We start from the raw sequence: 20,855 nt of genomic DNA, 5'->3' as shown, positions 1-20,855 counted from the left end.
CTGAAGTGCCCTTTTTAATAACTTTAAAAAACCCACAAAATATAAATATCATCCACAATAGCATGCTCCCCAAAACCCAAACAGATCTCCTTCCCTTTAGGAGCTCGGCTCATATACCTTCAACAAACTCAAAATACACTTTTTAGAATTTAGTGACCCGCCAATTTTATAAAATCCTTGATCCGCCCTTGTATTATTATTTTAAACTACTTATATTCAAAGCGTAGTGGAATCTGTATGACAAAACCGTTAACGCATTTAACCCTGTCACTTCTAGGTTTGTTTACTAATTTATCCATTTTGATGAGATTATCTGGTTAAAATTGGTCTACAGGGATGAAAGGATTAAGATCATATTTCTGCATTGATTCAAAAGTTTGCTTTGTTTAACGCACCACTAGAGCACATTGATTTATTAATCATCGGCTATTGGATGTAAAACTTTTGGCAATTTTGACATATAGTCTCAGAAAGGAAACCCTCTAATTTTTTTTGTTAGTAGCAAGGGATCTTTTATATGCACCATCCCACAGACAGGATAGTACATACCACCGCCTTTGATATACCAGTCGTGGTGCACTGACTGGAACGAGAAATAGCCCAATGGGCCCACCGACGGGGATCGATCCCAAACCGACTGCGCATCAAGCGAGCGCTTTACCACTGGGCTACGTCCCGCCCCCTGCAGTGACTGGTATACAGTATGTATAAGAAGGAAGGAAGGAAATGTTTTAACGACGCACTCAACACATTTTATTTACGGTTATATGGCGTCAGACATATGGTTTAGGATCACACAGATATTGAGAGAAGAAACCTGCTGTTGCCATTTCATGGACTACTCTTTTCGATTAGCAGCAAGGAATCTTTTATATGCACCATTCCAGACAGGATAGTACATAAGACTGGCTGGAACGAGAAATAGCCAATGGGCCCACCGACGGGGATCGATCCTAGACCGACTGCGCATCAAGCGAACGCTTTACCAATGGGCTACGTCCCGCCGCAAAAGTATGTATAAAGTATAAGTACAATATGCCCAGTACATACCTCTGCTGGTATTTCTGATGACGTAGGCCGAGGAGGCGAGGCAGTTTTCCTCCATGGAGCAGGTCAGGTAGTATAGATGGCGATCGTTCAGCAACAGAGACTCCTGCAAGCGCTGCAGATCTGGTGCCAAATCCGGAAGCTCTGAAAGTCAGAAGATATTTTTATTTAACAGACGAATATCCTTTTAATAACAACACTTTTTCTACAAACATGCTTTGGAATAATGGCGATAATATTTAATAATAATATAATATATGAATGATTTAATTAATTAATGAAAATCATCATTTAAATGTTCCTCCTTTTATCCTTTACTTCTTTATGTCTTAAGTAAACAGACGAAGTTCTCGTAGTCACTTTTAGGTCAGCGCGCTGGAATGATATTGGATAATGGCTTTTTAAATGCTTAAATATTATTAAACGACAACGAAATTTAGATTTTATAACAATAATATAATTTATTATATAACATTTAGTGAAATACCTTAAAATATCAGTGAAATAAAAGTGTTATTAGTCACTCAGTGACGATAACACACTTTAGAGTGAACATTTCACTATTTCACTGTAAAATGTGTTATCGTCACTGTAGAAAGTGTTATTTTCACTGTAAGAAAGCCGGAACTATTTTGCTGCTGGCATTTTAAAAATAAAGGTAAATTGCCAAAAGTTATATAATAAATAGAAAATTTCATGTTTTTTGTTTTTTTATCAAATATTATTTATATCTCATCTCGTGATGTTTGTAAACATATTACACTCGTCGCGCAAACGCGACTCGTGAGATATGATTGCAAACGTCACTCGATGAGATATAAATCATACTTGACAAGAAACACGAAATATCCTCTATTTCTTACACACCCGTTGGTGAGAATATCATGCGTTATTTTTGATAACATATGGGTTGTTTACACACGCATGTGTTAACAATTTCAAGACATACGACTGGCTGCTCCTAGGTGATGACCAGGTAACCAGTGCCATGCATCCAATGAAAAACAACACGGTGGAAATCGATTACACTGTAACGTATTGTTAACCTGAAAAGCATGTGTCTGTGACGCGTAAGTTAGTTACAAGTGCAACAGTTGTAAATAACTTTTAGTAAAAAAAAAGGTGTTAAAATATGCTTAAAACCTGGTTTAAAAACGTATCAAACTCACTTTCGTTCGTTAGATACATTTTAAAACAACTCGTGAGATAAATGGTATCTAACGGCCACTCATGTATTATTCTCTATGGATGTGGAAACTATTGCTTCTCGGGGAGTGAAACAAGGAGACGGATTAAGCCCTCTGCTTTTTAAATATTTTTTATAAATGATATAAATCGAATTTTTCATTTCAACTATCACACATCCAAAAAGAAAGAAAGAAAGAAGTGTTTTATTTAACGACGCACTCAACACATTTTATTTACGGTTATATGGCGTCAGACATATGGTTAAGGAGCACACAGATTTTGAGAGGAAACCCGCTGTCGCCACTACATGGGCTACTCTTCCGATTGGCAGCAAGGGATCTTTTATTTGCGCTTCCCACAGGCAGGATAGCACAAACCATGGCCTTTGTTGAACCAGTTATGGATCACTGGTCGGTGCAAGTGGTTTACACCTACCCATTGAGCCTTGCGGAGCACTCACTCAGGGTTTGGAGTCGATATCTGGATTAAAAATCCCATGCCTCGACTGGGATCCGAACTCAGTACCTACCAGCCTGTAGACCGATGGCCTGCCACGACGCCACCGAGGCCGGTCACACATCCAGATACACTTGATTATTTATTTGTTAATTTATCTGTTTCACTGGCGTAGGAAGCGGTGAGGGGGCAAGGGGGGCAGCGATGTTTTTTTTAAATATATATAATAGGTTTGTTTGGTGTGTGCGTGTGTGTGTGTGTGTGTGTGTGTGTGTGGGGGGGGGGTGACCTCCCCCACCCTGCTCCAAACGAATTTTCTAAATGTATTTTCCAGGGCAACATGACCTAAACCCCTAAAACAATTCGTCCACCATAATCTAGATCCCAACCATCTTCCCAAGCCAAGATAACATTCCATACATAGCAGTATACGGAATGGTACCTTGACATGGACCCCACCCCCCACAACCCCCACCCTGCACAATTTCCTGCACACACACAGTGTGTTTCATATTCTTGTTGAGGGAACGCAAACTGTGCAGGTGAGTTCAGGTATCCATAGATACTGCAAGTGAAGCGAGCGTTATAACACTCTGTAACGCAATACGTAGTCCTAGATACACCAAGTAACATTAGTATTATTAACACTTACAGCATGTTGAATAAGTGCAGAACTAATCTACAACGACATGTAGTTCAGTGTGGTACTTGACCGTTTTTATGACGAAAGAAACGCCAATATTAATTTAGTTTTCTTTAGTTAAAATAATAATTCAGTTTGAACATCACATTAGTTTTTGTGTCTGTTATAATTATTTCTCTCTCTCTCTCTCTCTCTCTCTCTCTCTCTCTCTCTCTCTCTCTCTCTCTCTCTCTCTCTCTCTCTCTCTCTCTCTCTCTCTCTGTGTGTGTGTGTGTGTATATGTGTGTATGTGTGTGTGTCTGTGTGTGTATGTGCATGTGTGTGCGTCTGTGTATATGTGTGCGTGTGCGTGTGTGCGTATGTCTGTGTGTGTCTCTGTTTCTGTCTCTCTGTGCGTGTGTGTGTATGTACTTAATCAAATATATACAACAGCCAAAGGAGACTTTGACTTCCTAGTTTGTGCTTATGGTATTTTGTCGTGACCGTATGTATTTAACTTGCTTATCAATAACAAATGGGATACTCGTTGCAAATTACTAGTAAATAGGTTTGCATGTTATTTTAAAGGAAAATGAACACTAACACGCAAACACGTAGGCGAAGATACGGAAATTTTATATATATATATATATATATTTTTTTTGGGGGGGGGGGGGGGACTAAATCAGGCCCCGTGGTGTGTGTATGAAAGGGGGAGAGCACTGTCAGTGCGATAGCTCGGGGATGGGAATTTATGTGATCCCTTATTAGGTCAGGTCAGGTCATAGGGTTTTACGTGCACATTCAGAACAAGCTGTTGTAGCGCACGCCTGTCGTGGGGGTGGTGGTGGTGCTATGAAATTTTGAATGGAGCAATTAATGCCAAAGAGAAAGGGTGCGCAATTTTGATTGAGGAAATTTGGCGCAATTTTTGAACGGTCGGTCGAAAGGTAAATGGCAAACTTTGAAAGGTAAACTTTGAGCAAACATTGTGAAATCATATTTATAAACTCATTTTTTTATTATTTGACAAGCGAGAATACATGTAAATCCTCAAGTAGGTTTTGTTTTACTGTAAAGGGCATCTAGGTCTCCCAGCAACTATTGCACAAATAACAAGAGAAAAGCCAAATCCGTAAATGAGATCGTAGTTCCTGGATGTGTCTTTTTGTAATTATTGTTTTTTGTTTTGTTCATCTACAACGTTATTCAAAGAGTTTATAGAAAGATCTGCAAATGTCAGACGCAGAATACATTTAACACTGGTGTATCGATACAGGCAGGAAATATTTTATTTAACGACGCACTCAACACATTTTATTTACGGTTATATGGCGTCGGACATATGGTTAAGGACCTTTGAGAGAGGAAACCCGCTGTCGCCACTTCATGGGCTACTCTTAGAAGCAAGGAATATTTTATATGCACCATCCCACAGACAGGATAGTACATACCATAGCCTTTGATATACCAGTCGTGGTGCAATGGCTGGAACGAGAAATAGCCCAATGGACCCACCGACGGGGATCGATCCTAAACCGACCGCGCACCAAGCGAACGCTTTACCACTGGGCTACGTCCCGCCCGTTGTATCAAGATAGACGAGACCGTTGATAAAATAATACGTTTATAGACGACGGTATATTCTTCTTCGTCGTCGTACGCTCAGACAAAAGTGGCTCGAACAAAAGCTGCTGTATTCCGTAGGTTCTTCAAGGAGCCAAAGAGTTTCTCCTTCAGGGGTTCATCTGAAGGCCAGACTGCTTTTATCTGGTTCTGGTAGGTGGGACAATGTTGCAGGGAAAGACGGTATATGACACTCCCAGAAATTTGTATTATAAGCACATGGCCTAGATTTATACTACTCGGGGTCAGTAATTATAGTGTACACAGTGTATATGCAAGTATGTTTCACCATACTACCTTTATACTCACTGGCGTATCAAGGATTTTATTTATTTATTTATTATTATTATTAATTTTGTTTAAATTTAAAAATTTTAATTATTATTATTATTTATTTTTTTTGGGGGGGGGGGGGGGGCGGGTAACCCACACTTGTAAGTATGTATGATTTTATAAAATTTAATGCAGTAAGAAAATTTTTTTGATGGGGGGGGGGGGAATAATTAGCTGGCCTGAACACCTTTCATAATGTATTTTTATTATTCTACCCAAAAACACTGAGTGACAATTCGTTTGCAACACTATATAACTGCAGCAGTATAAAGCATCAAGCGATTTTTTTTAATGCACTCTTCCATAAACACTGGTTGGGACGAAAAAATAACCCCGATTCATCGAACGTGGACCACCCTGCGAAACATCACACCACAGGCAAGCTCTGTGTACCACTGAACTACGTTCTGCCCCGTCCGTGGTAGAAAGTAAATAAAAAAGGAATAAATTCCATAATAATGAAAGTACAAATATTCTGCCGGAGCAGAAGGAATGCTGCTTGACGGAAAGATCACGTGAACGTGCTCACCTCCAGTGCAGACGACCCCAGCCACGAGGATCCTCCTAGAACAGCGGACGCCGTTTTCCGAGCGGATTAACTCACACTCGTCAAGTCTAGCCTCTCGCCCCGTACATTTTATTCGCTTGAATATTTTGTTCAGATTTTCACCTCCGAAGTAGTTTGCCTGATAAATTATGTTTAAAAAAAAAGAGAAAAAAGAAAAATTTAATGATAACAATAAACACACTAGGTGAGAGAGAGAGAGAGAGAGAGAGAGAGAGAGAGAGAGAGAGAGAGAGAGAGAGAGAGAGAGAGAGAGCGAGTTGGTGGATATGGCGCATATATACTCTGTCAAAAAAGAAACGCATAGGCGAAATATTCATGGAATTATCTCTTTAATACCAAATGGCATAACTTCGTTATTTATGATCGTATCACAGTCAAATTTGACATGAGTATGTGACAATGTTCTTGCTATGGACTGACGGCAGTGGAGGCGTTTTCGTCACGAAACAGCGTCGCATAAGGACGCTGAAATCAGTACCTTGTGTAGCCACCAGCAGCAGCAATCACTGCGCGACATCTCCTTGGCATAGACTAAATGAGTCTCTGAATCAGGGCACGTGGAATCCTAACCCATTCTTCCTGCAGTGCATGTGACAGTTGCGGAAGCGTCTGAGGCTCCGGGTCACGCTGGCGTACACGTCTGTCCATTTCGTCCCATAGATGTTCAATGGGGTTAAAATCTGGCGATCTTGTTGGCCATGGCAACACATTAATGTTCTCATTCTGTAGGAAATCCATTGTTACACGTGCCGTATGCGACCTGGCATTGTCCTGCTGAAAGAGTTCTCTCTGTCGATCCAAGAATTTCATCCCGGTAACGTACAGCTGTCAGGTTGCCTTGTACGAACACAAGTTCACTTCTGCCGGTGTATGAGATGGCTCCCCACATCATGACACTCCACCGAATCTGTCAACTTGGGCGACGCAGTTGTTGGCAAAACGTTCATTGCGGCGTCTGTAAACACGTTGTCGTCCATCACGTCGCTGTAGAAGGAAATGTGACTCGTCGCTGAACCATACTCGCCGCCAGTTTCCCCAAGTTCCACCCCTGTACATTCGTGCACCAGCGAATACGTAAATGTCGACATTGACGTCGCAGGACGGGGCCAATATACGGTCTCCTAGCCCGTAAACCAGCTTCTCGAAGTCGATTCCGAATGGTTTGTGCAGACACCCTTCTCAAACCAGGTATGCGTCCAGCAGTGTTTGTTGCTGTGGCAGTTCGGTGACGCAAGTGCAGAACCCGGATGTAGCGATCTGGTGCTGCAGTTGTTATGCGAGGTCTTCCACTTCTGGGCCGGTCTTCAGCTGATTGAAACTGCTGGTACCTGTCCCAGAGACGTGAAATGGTGCTCTGATGGACGTTCATGTGGCGTGCGACTGCTGACTGCAATTCATCTAACTGGAGGCGGCCTATTGCAATGTTTCGATTCAGCAGGTTTTGTCTTGGCATCTTGTAACTCGTCTACGTCGAAATGGAAATGAGGCATCATTGCGAGCATTGCAGCTTTAAATACCCATCACTACCCCAATCTTTTCCCCGAGTTTCACGTGCATTCGCCAAAATCTGACCATTTTCGCCGATTTCCTGCAATTGTCGCACAACGTGCGTTAAATTTGTTTTAGGGTGCATTTGGGCATGCTGTCCCATTCCAGGAACATTAACAAACATGGTCATTCAGCAACATTGTACAAAAAAACCCACCTATATTTTGTAAAATCAAACACTTTTCTTCTTTCCCTATCACCTATGCGTTTCTTTTTTGACAGAGTATATTTGTGGAAACCTGCTTATCATAACTTACAAAAATCCTCATTTGAAAAAAGGTTTAGCTATTAAATTTTTCACAAAATCAGCTTGTTTGAAAATTACCCAAATAGATCGCGCCCTACGTTTGCCACAAGGGAAACCCGGTGCATAAATTCCAAGCCTCATTACTGATACAGCTTACTGTTTGCACTACTGATGAAAAACCAAATGTAATAAAAACAAAAAACTCCTTGGCTGTCAATAAGTTTAAGAATTTACTTCATATTCCAAATAATTACCCGTCAAACATGGATCTATGCAAAAACAACACGTGAACTATTTTTTTTCTACCGATACTGTTTTAATGGATATGATTTGTTTTCCCCGATATGTTTGTGTACGCCAATGTTTATGACGAAGGCAGCATGTTGCAATTTGATATTACTTAATTATGCAGCTGTTATCTATGTTGTTATCGATTACCACATTTGCCACAAATAAACAAGCCTATAAAACCAGCAATAAGAGCTATACAGCGATAAGAACGCCCAGCTGTTAATACAGCAGGTCTCGAAACTAGAACTCATGTATACTGACAAACATAAATAAAGGAACACTTGGTATTAATTATTGATCGAATTTAATTTATTACTAGCGTAGTAATGTCCGTATAACAGTCAAAGATGTAATGTGGGAGTGAGGTTTTTTTCAGCTGCAGTCACTCTTTTCTGTTATTTTTATGTGATTTTTTATTTCTTTCCATCAGTATATGTTTAATTTTGCTCCACTTTAAAGACAGGGCAATATGCTGTTCCTGAGAGAGAGAGAGAGAGAGAGAGAGAGAGAGAGAGAGAGAGAGAGAGAGAGAGAGAGAGAGAGAGAGAGAGAGAGAGAGGGAGGGAGGGAGGGAGGGAGGAAGAGTTTGTTGGCCTGTTTACAGAATCAATTTGCATGCGACCCTGCTCTAAACATGTATAATCACCTTAAGAGCCTGTTTGCCATAATCTCCCCTCATTTGCCGACACGCCACCATTGTCTCCCGTAACGTCCAGTCCTCGCTGCAGATGACGCCCCACTCTCCAGTCGACCCCTCTCGCACCTCTAGTCGACCCTCCCATGGGTATCTCCCTCCTGCCATACGAATATCGAGTTTCTGAAACAATAATAAAAAAAATGAGACAGTCAACCTTTCAAAATAAAATACAGAACACTAAATACAGACTCCACCAAAAAATAAAAGCGAAAAAAAGAAGAAGAGAAACCAATAAAGCCTCCACCGAACTACTATCATAAAACAAGATGATAACAACACTACCACCACCACCACCAACAACAACAAAAACTAAATAACAATGATATTCCAAAATTAAATATTACCCCCTCCCCCCGGTGAAAACAACAACAACTCCCCCCCTAAAAAAAACCCACCCAACCCAACAGCCCCAAAACCACAAATAAAACCCCAAACACACACCCCATCCCCCCACATTATCCCCAGTAAACTCATACCCACAAAACAACAAGAAGCAAAAAAACAGACAACAAAAACAAACTATAGAAATATCACCATGTTCAAAGTGGCCTCTGTAGCAAAGTATACACCACTTAATTGAAAGAAAAAAAAAAGAAAAAAAAAAGAAGAACAAAAATGTAATGTTTATTAGGCAATTAGGCCACGACATAGGCTACTCCTACCGAATAGCAGCAATACCAAATTTATACTCATTTTCTAACAGACAGGAACACACATGCCATACCGATTTATGAGAGTGTTGTCTTCTCTAACACACAACAAAGTGTTTCGTAATTAACATGTTCCACACCTGCTGTGATGGTAGCAATGCACCAAATAAGATCTCACCGAGTCAAAGTTCAAACAGCACCCAACTTTTCATTACACGGTTAATACTACCAATCCTGTCATTGGTGATACAATGTAAGAGTGTTTGTTGTCATGTTATTTTATAATTTAATTTGAACGAGTGTCAATATACCAGATACTATGTCTGTTGTGCTTGATACATATGCGACCGGCCTCGGTGGCGTAGTGGTTAGGCCATCGGTCTACAGGCTGGTAGGTACTGGGTTCGGATCTCAGTCGAGGCATGGGATTTTTAATCCGGATACCGACTCTAAACCCTGACTGAGTGCTCCGCAAGGCTCAATGGGTAGGTGTAAACCACTTGCACCGACCAGTGATCCATAACTGGTTCAACAAAGGTCATGGTTGGTGCTATCCTGCCTGTGGGAAGCGAAAATAAAAGATACCTTGCTGCTAATCGGAAAGAGTAGCCCATGTAGTGGCAACAGCGGGTTTCCTCTCAAAATCTGTGTGGTCCTTAACCATATGTCTGACGCCATATAACCGTAAATAAAATGTTGTGAGTGCGTCGTTAAATAAAACATTTCTTTCTTTCATTTACATGTCAAATATTAATGCGTTAGACAAGCAGGGGTTGATGCAGGGATTTCCCAGGGAGAAGGTACGTTTAAAAAGGGCCCCAATACAAGGGCCAATTTCACAAAACATCGTAAGCTTATGTCTGCGACTAACAGTTGTACCGGTCATACGTGTACACGTGTTTAGCATCTATTCCACGCAGAACATTACATCGTTACGAAAAATGCTGCATTTTAAAGACAAAATAAAATGTAATATGTGTACTTCTAACTATATTTGTTGTACTATAATAGTACTAAGAACTGTGGTTTAATCGTAGATTTACGTTTACTAGGCTTACGGTGTTTAGTGAAATTGGGTCCAGGGATGTGGCGCAGTGTATAAAAAGGGCGTTTGACATTTGGTTAAGGACCACAGCGATACTTAGAGGAATGAATGAAGGAAGGAATGTTTTATTTAACGACGCACTCAACACATTTTATTTACGGTTATATGGCATCAGACATATGGCTAAGGACCACATATATATTGAGAGAGGAAACACGCTGTCGCCAGTTCATGGGCTACTCTTTTAGATTAGCAGCAAGGTGTCTTGTATATGCACCATCCCACAGACAGGGTAGTACATACCACGGCCTTTAATATGCCAGTCGTGGTGCACTGGCTGGAACGAGAAATCCCCAATGGGCCCACCGACGGGGATCGATCCCAGATCGACCGCACATCGAGCGAGCGCTTTACCACTGGGCTACGTTCCGCCCCGCGATAATTTAGAGAGAACGCTCGGTGCCGCCACTCCATAGGCTATTCTTTTCGATTAAGTCAGGTCAGAGTGTTTAACGTGCACATTCAGAGCAAGCTGTTGTAGCGCACACCTGTCATGGGTACAAGTGCCGGCCTCGGCCGGCTCCTCCCTCCAGGACCCCTTCGATTAAGTAGCAGAAAGGATCCTTTATATGCAAAATCCCACAATCTGATTAAAATTAGCTCTACTGGTCTACCAGTAGATCTAACAGCATTGTGTGGACTCCCATGTCCACGTGACATTTCACCTATGAATAACAATTTAAATATCGACCAATTACACTTCGCCTTTTATAGCGTTATTCGGGAGCATACAAATTCTAAAGATAACGGGCGAGACTATTTATGCAATAGGCGAACTTGTTGGTCTATTTCAACATTGAAAAAACAGGGGGAAAAGTGCAGTAATAAACTCTGGATTGTATACAAGTATAAACAGATTTTATGGCTATACCATCACGTTTTTTTGTTGTTGTCTTGAAACGAATTTTATATAAAATTTTATATTGAAATTAGTTTCCGGCATACTTCGTAATTCACCAGAATCATTTCGTATACCCTCGGCATAATCCCGAATGTTTTCAAATTCTTTTCAAATCACTGGCATGATTTTGCAAGTAAGGTTTTGATTGGTCGAATGAAAGGTCAACTGAACATGAGCTCCAACGGGCTGCTGTTAGATCCACATGTAATAGTGGAGCTAATTTTAATTAGATTGAAAATCCCATAAACAGGGAGTACATACTACGGCCTTTGTTACATCAGTCGTAGAACATTGGCTGGAACGAGAAATAGCCCAATGGTCTGGTGAAACCGAAAATGCACCATGTGAACGCTTTTACAACTGGACTACTTCCCGGCCCTTGGTGTACAGAGAGAAAAAAAGAGGAAATTCGCTGACACCAAATAGGCTACTCTTATCGATAGAGCGGCAGCTACACTTTGCCATAGACAGGCCAGTGCATATTATACCACAACATGTGATGTACCAGTTGTAGGACACACTGGTTGAAATGTGAAATATTCGAGTGCACTGAAGGCAATCGATCCTGTGACCCATTGCACCCTAGGCGAGTAATCTAGCGCTGAGCCACATCCCGTCCCCCACCAGCGGAGTGGATTAAGATGATAATAATACTGACGACGATGATGATCAAAGTGATGATGATCAAAGTTTGTTTTCGCACAAAGTTATTAGCGGTTGCTTATTTTGGCGTGAGATACATGCTCCGACTCCATGCAGGTGTGCATGTTGATATTACGTATCGCAAATGCACATCTTACACCCATTATTTAGGTTTATCAGGATGACATTCCACCTTTAACCGTCTTGGCTTGGTATTCTCTTTGTAAACCGCCATCTGGTTAGGTCAGTACATATTGCATTAGTAGCAGCCAATTATTTTATGTTAGTAAGTTTTTTGCTTAACGACACCACTAGAGCACATTGATTTATTAATCATCGGATATTGGATGTCAAACATTTGGTAATTTTGACATATAGTCTTAGAGAGGAAACCCGCTACATTTTTCTATTAGTACCAAGGGATCTTTTTATATGCATCATCCCACAGACAGGATAGCATACACCACGGCCTTTGATATGCCAGTCGTGGTGCACTGGCTAGGACGAGAAATAGCCCTATGAAGTTAATGAACCCACTGATGAGGATCGATCCTAGACCAATCGCGCATCAGACGGACGCTTTTCCACTGGATTACGTCCCGCCCTTGATGATGATGACGACGATCATGACGATGACGACCATGATGATTGATGATGATGATGTCGATGATGATGGAGTAGCTTCGTGGGACGTGACCTAGATATGATACACCCATTCGTAATCTTTCTTTACATGGGGCGAAACGTAACCCAGTGGTAAAGCGCTCGCTCGATGCACAGTCGGTCTGGGATCGATCCCCGTCGGTGGGCCCATTGGGCTATTTCTCGTTCCAGCCAGTGTACAACGACCGGTATGTATTACCCTGTCTGTGGGATGGTGCATTATAAAAGATCCTTTGCTGCTAATCGAAAACAGTAGCACATGAAGTGGCGACAGCGGGTTTCCTCTCTCAACATGTGTGTGGTCCTTAACCATATGACGCCATGTAACCGTAAAATAAAATGTGTAGAGTGCGTCGTAAAATAAAACATTTCTTTCCTTCCTCTGTGACACCCAATAGCCGATGTGTATTTTTGTGCTGGGGTGTCGTTAAACATTCATTCATTCATTCTTGCCTTCCTTCCTTTACATCTTACCTTTCTGTTCGACAATGATGGATCGTCTGCTTGTAAAATTTCATACTTATGAGCGTCGGCGGAACTGGTCACCAGGTTTACTACTGACTTTATTTTTCTCTCCTCTTTCAGCGTCTTTTCCGTACTTGATTTTGACGTTGTTGTAGTTGCTGCTGACGTATCTTCCTCAGACGTGTTCTCTGTAGCTGGCACAGACGCCGTATTGGAGGGTACGTCTGCATCATTAATTCCCTGACTGGCTTTCACAGACGACGATGACGATGACGATGATGGTGATGATGAAGAAGAAGATAATGTAGATTCAGAGCTACTCTTGTCCATCAGTGTTGACGTGGTTTTATCCATCGTTGTGGACATTCTGTTGTTTATTGAGGCGGACGTCGAGACGGAATTGGATGTGGCCAGCTTTTTCTGGCAGATAACGCCGGCTGATCGACGTGGGCGCCGACATTTACGATGTATCTGACTTTTGCCGACGTACGTACAGTCCTGGATTTGATCCTCGTTACCAGTGCACTGCAGGGCGGACATCCACATTCGTCCTGTCAAACGATTGAAAACAGGAGCAGTAAATATACCGGTATAATATGTTTGTATAGTCACCTACTTACTAGCATACTTACCTACCTGCCCGTCTGCTGGAACGAATGCAGGATTTTGTTTAAAGTGTTTGTGTGTATGTGTGTGTGTGTGTGGGGGGGGGGGGGGGGGGGGGGTCCACAAGGTTATAAAAGGATAATTTAAGTTTCTCGAAAGCAAATGAGCCGAGATCCCAGAGGGAACAAGATCAGGGCTGCGTTCAGTCAGACCGAACAAAAAAACATCCGCTAGACTGGTTATGCGCTTCACGGTGAACGAAATGTAATGGGCACCGTAGATGTAGATGTTACGCGGAAAATGTTGAAATAAAGATGCCCCAGAGACACGTTTTCAGGGCAATTTCGCGTTGTATATTGTAGATCATGAATTTGACCCCTCTCCCCAACAAAAAAACTAAAAAAACCTAAAAAAATAAAACGGTATTAAAAAAGGCACTTCAAACAGGCGGGGAAGGGGTCACGTAAGCCCAGTGAACCCCTTTATGGATACATATACTTAAATATGCCTACATACTTTCGCATACACACCCACCCACGCACACGTAGATGCAGACTAGCGGTTAAAATCGCTCTTGAACCGATTGTTCACCTCTTATAACTTAATCGGAAAATCGAGAGCAACAAACTCAGCTTCTTCTTTGCTGCTTAATGTAGTCTGAATTTTATAGAGAGTAACTAAACTGGTTACAGTCTTAAGATATAGGCTTTATCTTGCGAAGGTTAGTCATAACGAATGCAGAGCGGAATTCGCAATTCCACCGATAAAGCCGATATATCTTACTTGTAAGACAGTAACCGGTTATTTTATTTACCCTTCATAAAACGAAAAGTAAATTAAATGAATCGTTTTATTTCACAACTTTATCGTTTTACAGAGAAGTATGTCCACGCGTATATTAATTGCCTTGTCGCCTAGAATATCTATTAATTGTAACTTAGATTCTATGGGGAGCCATTTAAGATATTACAATTTTGATACCAGATAAATTCATATGCTAAGGGGAGTTAAAAATAATCTCCTTGAACTATAGTGTCAGAGGGTTGATGGGAAGCCAGAATGATTATAGCTCCTCTTAAAGGGACATACTCTAGTTTTTAAACACTAAGGCATATTTTTTACTATTAGAGCCGTTTTTGAGAACTGAAATCATAGATTTTATTGTTTATATTATTTCCGTACATTCGGAGTGTTTTTGGTCATCCTGGTGTTTTTAATATCACAAAATGCATTTCTCATATTTCTCATTTTTTTGTAAACGGTGTGTGTGTGTGTGTGTGTATGTGTGTTGTGAATGTGAGTGTGAGTGTGTGTGTGTGAGTGTGTGTGTGTGTGTGTGTGTGTTGTGTGTGTGTATGTGTGTGTATGTATGTGTGTTGTGAGTGTGTGTATGTGTGTGTGTATGTGTGTGTGTGTGTATGTATGTGTGTGTGTATGTGTGTGTTTCTGTGTGTGTGTTTCTGTGTTGTGAGTGTATGTGTATGTATGTATGTGTGTGTGTTGTGAGTGTATGTGTGTGTTTATGTGTGTGTATGTGTGTGTGTCTGTCTGTGTCTGTCTCTCTCTCTGTGTGTGTGTTTGTGTGCGCTCGTGTCTGTGTGTATGTGTTCACAAAATTCTAAAAAGGGCAATCTGTTGGGGAGCTCGCATTTTCAGGACAAATTAGTGTTGTATTTTGTCGATGATGAATTAAAAAAGAGCACTACAAATAGTAAGGGGGTGGGGGTCTTAGAATCCCTGTTACACTCCAATGGGTTGGTATTTTTAGCTAAATGTTCGATTTTAAAAGTTTACCTTTATTTGCGTGTTTAACTTGAGTTTTAGATGTTCTGTGAGAGAGGAGGAATGGATCTGGGGGATCAAATATGACCTATCTGCACTCTTCTGTGTGTAACTACGTGGTGGCAACAGGGTTCCAACCTAAATACCACAGTCCATGTTACCATATTATGTTACACCTGTATTAGCTGATAGTTAAAAAAACCAGTACTGGAGTGTTCTTAAACTAATACACCGTTCTTTTACTGACATTACATGTGGTATATATTATACATACATGTGAATTTAAGGGGCGGATCCAGGAAACAAACTGAGGGATGGGGTGAGGACTAAGGAAAACAGGACACATGGACCAACTTGTGAAAGGGCAAGCCAATGAATTTGGTTTTTTAAACGCGAGAAAAAAGAGGCACTTGAATATATTTAGAGTGGACGGATCCCTTTGGCAACCCCCTTGGAACCGCCTCTGAATTTTGCGCTTAATTCAACAGTCCATTTCAACAGAACAGATGCCGAAATCGTAAAAGAGCTCACGCGTTCTCCTATTTATTTATTTTGTGAATTCTTTGTACAAGCAGTCAAAACGCCGTTGGTTCCAACTAACCATCATAAACTCCATTATATACACACCTACTGGGAATTTTTCTACGTGCGTAGGTCAAACGTGGAGAGTCAGAGAAATGGTCTACGTCAACGAAAATTACAGCAATGCTTGATGGGCCGGTTGGGTGCCATCGTGAAAAGTCCGGCATAATGTTTTCATTTACAGGCTGTGAATGAATGAAGAGGTAAGGCGTAACGCTGACCCCATAACACTATACAGCGAGTGCAAGGAATCCGAAATTCTTCAAGTGTTGATTAAATCCAGAGCTTTTCTCCATTTTACTACGTGCCTTCCGCTCTTACGCTAGAGTACACACACACACACACACACACACACACACACACACACACACACACACACACACACACACACATATATATATATATATAAAGGTTCAAGCACGCTGTCCACGCAAGCCAAGGTATCATTCAGTACAGTAGATTATACGAAATACAGTATGCAATACGGAATGGTACCTTGGTTTGAAAGGGTTAATCATCAGCTGTTAGTGCCTGTCTGTGGGAAAATGCATATAAAAGATCCCTTGCTGCTTATGGAAATATGTAGCGGGTTTCCTCTGATGACTACGAGTCTGAATTGATTTATTAATCAATGTGCTCTAGTGGTGTCGTAAAACGAAACTAACATTAACTTTTTGGTGGTTAGTGAGAGAGAAGTCAGTGTATAGTAGCCTTACACTTGCACACCTAGCTGTTAAAACTCACATGGGTAAGTCCTGGTACTGGAGCACGAACCCAGTACCTGTCTAGCCATAAGGCCGATGGCTTAATCCTTGCGCCACCGATGCCTGTTTTTTTTTTTTTTTTTTTTTTTCTCCCCATGATATCGACAGCATTGAACTTATTGGTGACCACATGAGAACACGACGAAAGAAACGATTGTTTGTTTAACATCGCGTAAGCATATTATTCACCGAGTGACTCCACACAATACGAGTGCCTCGTACAATAACAGCCGATTGCATGTAGCAACCGATGAGGGGCGGGGCGTAACCCAGTGGTAAAGCGATCGCTTTATGCGCAACCCGGTGTACCGCTTTTTCCACCCAGAGTATTTAAAAATACTGTTGAATTTGAGACATACATCACAATTATAGAGAGAAAACATTGGTTTCCATTATTACACTTCAGATTATCAAACCATAATTTTCCAATTGAAACGGGCAGATGGAAAAATGTACCACTACAAAATAGAACATATCCATTGTGTAATAATTACGATATCGGAGATGAGTTTCATCATATATTTACATGGTTGTTTTTCAAGAATGAAAGAAAGCGTTACTTACCATCTTTCTGTCAGTCTAAACCAAATATATATACATTTTATAAATTATTCAACTTTAAGAAAGCTGGTGTCCTTAGAAAACTTTCTATTTTTGTAATCTAATTATGAATACTTTCAAATCCTCTGGCTGATATTCTGTGTATTTTTGGTATTTATTAGTATGTATTTATTGTATTTATATACATTTATGTACACCCACCATCTTGTTACAATTATATTGACTGCTGTATGTATATATATCCTCATATGCCGTAGACTACGGCCTGAGTATAAATAAAGTTCAGTTCAGTTCAGGTAAATCGATCGCTTTATGCGCAACCCGGTACCGGTTTTTTCCACCCAGAGCGAATTTTAACGACTCAATGGGTATGTGGGTGCCCAGGACAGCGTGCTTGAACCTTAACTGGATATAAGCACCAAAATAAGTTGAACGGAAATGAATGAAAATGAACATGCCTTTCTTATTACTCATGTCTGATTTCAAAACAATGAGACTGACAGCGGGATTGAAAAATAAAAGAATTTGAATGCAAAATTCAGTAAATAAATAAATAAATAAAAATAATGTTATTGTTTATTTATCAATTGTGGCACTTTTTAAAAGCAATTATTTGTCCCTCTGACACCTTGTTATTCAATTAAATTTAGAGATAGTGTTTCAGTATCCGTTTATTGTATTGTGTGTTCACACGTGCAAACTTATGAGAAAACCAGAGAACCCTCTTTGTAGTGCCCCCCACTGGTCATAAAAAATACGTCTGTGTTGTTTATACAAACCTCACTGAATCCATTACTTTATTACACTGACATACGTCCACGGATCACGCAGGCGCAGTGAAGGACACGACACACGTACTTTATGGCATCATCATATACGACGAACACCGATTGTAAGCGACTAGACTTTCTGTACTGAGATCATTCCAAGAATTGTATGTAATAATCATTAACATCAGAGCCACACGAAACTGGTGCCTGTTACATTCGTTACTACCAATCAGACGATCTACGTATTAAGAGACAAAGAAGATACGTGCTTTATTGTTTGGCCGTAAAAAGTAAAAATAAAAGACAAACACACACACACACACACACACACACACACACACAGAGAAAAGACAGCCCCCCAACCCCCCAAAAAACCAAACCAAACAACAACAACAACAACAACTAAAAAACTAATTGTGTGTGGCCAAACACAAAAACGTAGGTAGGGTAGGTCAACAACAAAAACACGTTATACATTGAAAACACGTTTAGGGTGAAATCTTCTTCTGTTTTTTGGAAGGGTCAGATTTCCGAAAACACATACTTATTTATTACTTAGGCCTTATGTTTTGTGGCAGATGTTTTGACAAACCTCAGGGGGTTCACACTCCAATGGCACTCATTGCAACACATGCGAATAGTTTTATCATCATTTCATTCACTAATTGGAAATGCAATCAGTTAACTATTTCCGATGTGTCATGCGAATGTTCTAACTACTAAACCAGTTTACTACCAGTCTCGGTGGTATTGGGGTTCAGTCATCGACCTTAAGGCTGATACATACCGGGTTCGAATCCCAGTACCGGTTCTTGCCTACGAAGAGATTTAACAGTTGAAACAGAAAATGCAAGGTCACTACACCAAGTTCGCTCGTTAACAATTAACTATTAACTCATGCGATGAACAGGCAACCCAGATACCCGAGGCGTGTGCCCATTACAGCGTGCTTGAACTTTAGACGTCAGCTCGAAAATCAAGTTAAAATAAACACAATTTACTCCTAAATCTGTTTTACCAGCATTTTCTATTAATTTTGTAATTAACTTACTTCGTCCCCGCCCAAACTTGCTCCCGTGCACGGCTTCCTCGGCCCCTGGGTATCCAAGCTGCTTACAGACAACGGAGGCATCGTTGACGTCCCAATCCTCGTCACAGATACTGCCCCACCTGTGTCTGTGGAACACCAAAACAGTCCCCTCGTGGTCCCCTAAACCCCCTATTAATCGAAGTTCCCACTCCTTGTGTCGAACTCGTTTGCTGCTAACGAATTCCAAAACGTGTACAATCAGCAACACGCAACTCAAAATAGTCAGTTGTAAATTCATTGTTTTTTGTTTGTTTGTTTGTTAATATAGAACTACAGAAATTCCTGCAAGTTCTGCCAAAATCAGGTAATTTTGCACAATCTTCTATATTTGTTATTTGCGCTGAATCTCAACGTCTTCGTATGACGTTGATTTCGCAATACAGAGAAAGAAGAAGAAGAAAAAAAAACCTATTTGAAAGGAACAGACTGATTTTCAACAGAGCTGTCAGGCACTGTGGTATAGAAATAGGTTTCTGTAAGACGTTCCGTTTGACGGATTTCCACTGCTGTTCCTACGTGCGTCACTTTGCCGAAAACAATCCCATTTCCCAATGTACACGCCCTCCGTTCAGCAGTAATATAGAGCAAATGCCGACCAACATTCCTTCATTATTTGTCTTGTAAGCTAGTATAGATCTGCAAAGTCACTTGCTACAAGAGTGTTGGGTGAGAGCACACGGTGTACATGAAGGTCTTGAAATATTTGGCGAATCTGTATGCACCGCACACACCAACTACATGTATAAATAAAACAAAGGAAACACGCGAAATAGTATCATTTCCGTTTGAAAATATGAAACATTTTGGTTCCACTTGAGGTATGGAAAAACAGAGGCGGATCTAGGGAAGCAGGGGCCCGGCTCCCCACTATATGTTGAGATAGTTATAATTTTATTATATATTAATTTTCATTTTTTACCATCCCCTCCAAACCTCCCCCACTGGGCCCCCCTAAATGGATTTTCTGGATCCGCCACTGAAAAATGTTAGTAATTCGACTTGAAAGAATATTTTATTGTAGCAAAGTTCATGTTGATTCTTCAGGGCATCTCAACTATTATTATAAACGATTGGCACCTATATTAATGTGTTAGAGTTACTTACTATCTTGAGTTTTCACCCATAGCAAGACTTCCGTTTGTTTTCCCCAACAAAATAAACACACATTCAGCTTTTTTTTTCATGTGTATTTTTAAAAACACTATCTTACCTTAACATGTTTTAAATATAAAACGTTATACGAATAAATACATTTGGAATGACCTTTGGCCAAATTATTTCAAATTTCGTTTGGCCCGGAATTTCGTCCTCGAGCACCCCCACCCCCCCTCATCCCCCACTTTCTGTTCGAACGTACGAAATTATTTTAGAAAAAAATTTGATATTAATATACAGCAAAACATTACGATGTTTAGAAATACATTGGCCATATAAATATTCATATTCTAAGCAAAAAACTGCAATTTGTAATTTTAATAATATAAACATATTTTATTTGCCGAAAACCTTTTAAAATGGCTACCAATCTTCATAGTCCCTTTAACAAGTTCCGACGCCATATAACCGTAAATGAAATGTGTTGAGTGCGTCGTTAAATAAAACATTTCCTTCCTTCCTTCCTTCCTTCCTTTAACAAGTAACTGCTTTATGT

The 20,855-nt window shown here is 40.6% G+C and overlaps 1 protein-coding gene across 1 annotated transcript in view; it reads right to left on the bottom strand.

Moving 5' to 3' along the window:
* LOC121384081 (lysyl oxidase homolog 2A-like) overlaps positions 1-19,641 on the bottom strand; it is a 28,169-nt gene extending 8,528 nt beyond the window's left edge. The window contains exons 1-5 of the mRNA XM_041514305.1: positions 19,166-19,641; positions 13,059-13,600; positions 8,573-8,743; positions 5,802-5,958; positions 1,051-1,191 (exon numbers count right to left, since the gene is read on the bottom strand). Coding sequence (XP_041370239.1) covers positions 1,051-1,191; positions 5,802-5,958; positions 8,573-8,743; positions 13,059-13,600; positions 19,166-19,442 — 1,288 coding nt within the window. The 5' untranslated portion in view covers positions 19,443-19,641. The remainder of the gene's footprint in view (positions 1-1,050; positions 1,192-5,801; positions 5,959-8,572; positions 8,744-13,058; positions 13,601-19,165) is intronic.
* Positions 19,642-20,855: the final 1,214 nt, after the last annotated feature.

This window comes from Gigantopelta aegis, chromosome 10 (genome assembly GCF_016097555.1).
Source record: "Gigantopelta aegis isolate Gae_Host chromosome 10, Gae_host_genome, whole genome shotgun sequence".
Taxonomy (NCBI): domain Eukaryota; kingdom Metazoa; phylum Mollusca; class Gastropoda; order Neomphalida; family Peltospiridae; genus Gigantopelta; species Gigantopelta aegis.
This window is presented reverse-complemented; position numbering and strand designations above follow the sequence as displayed.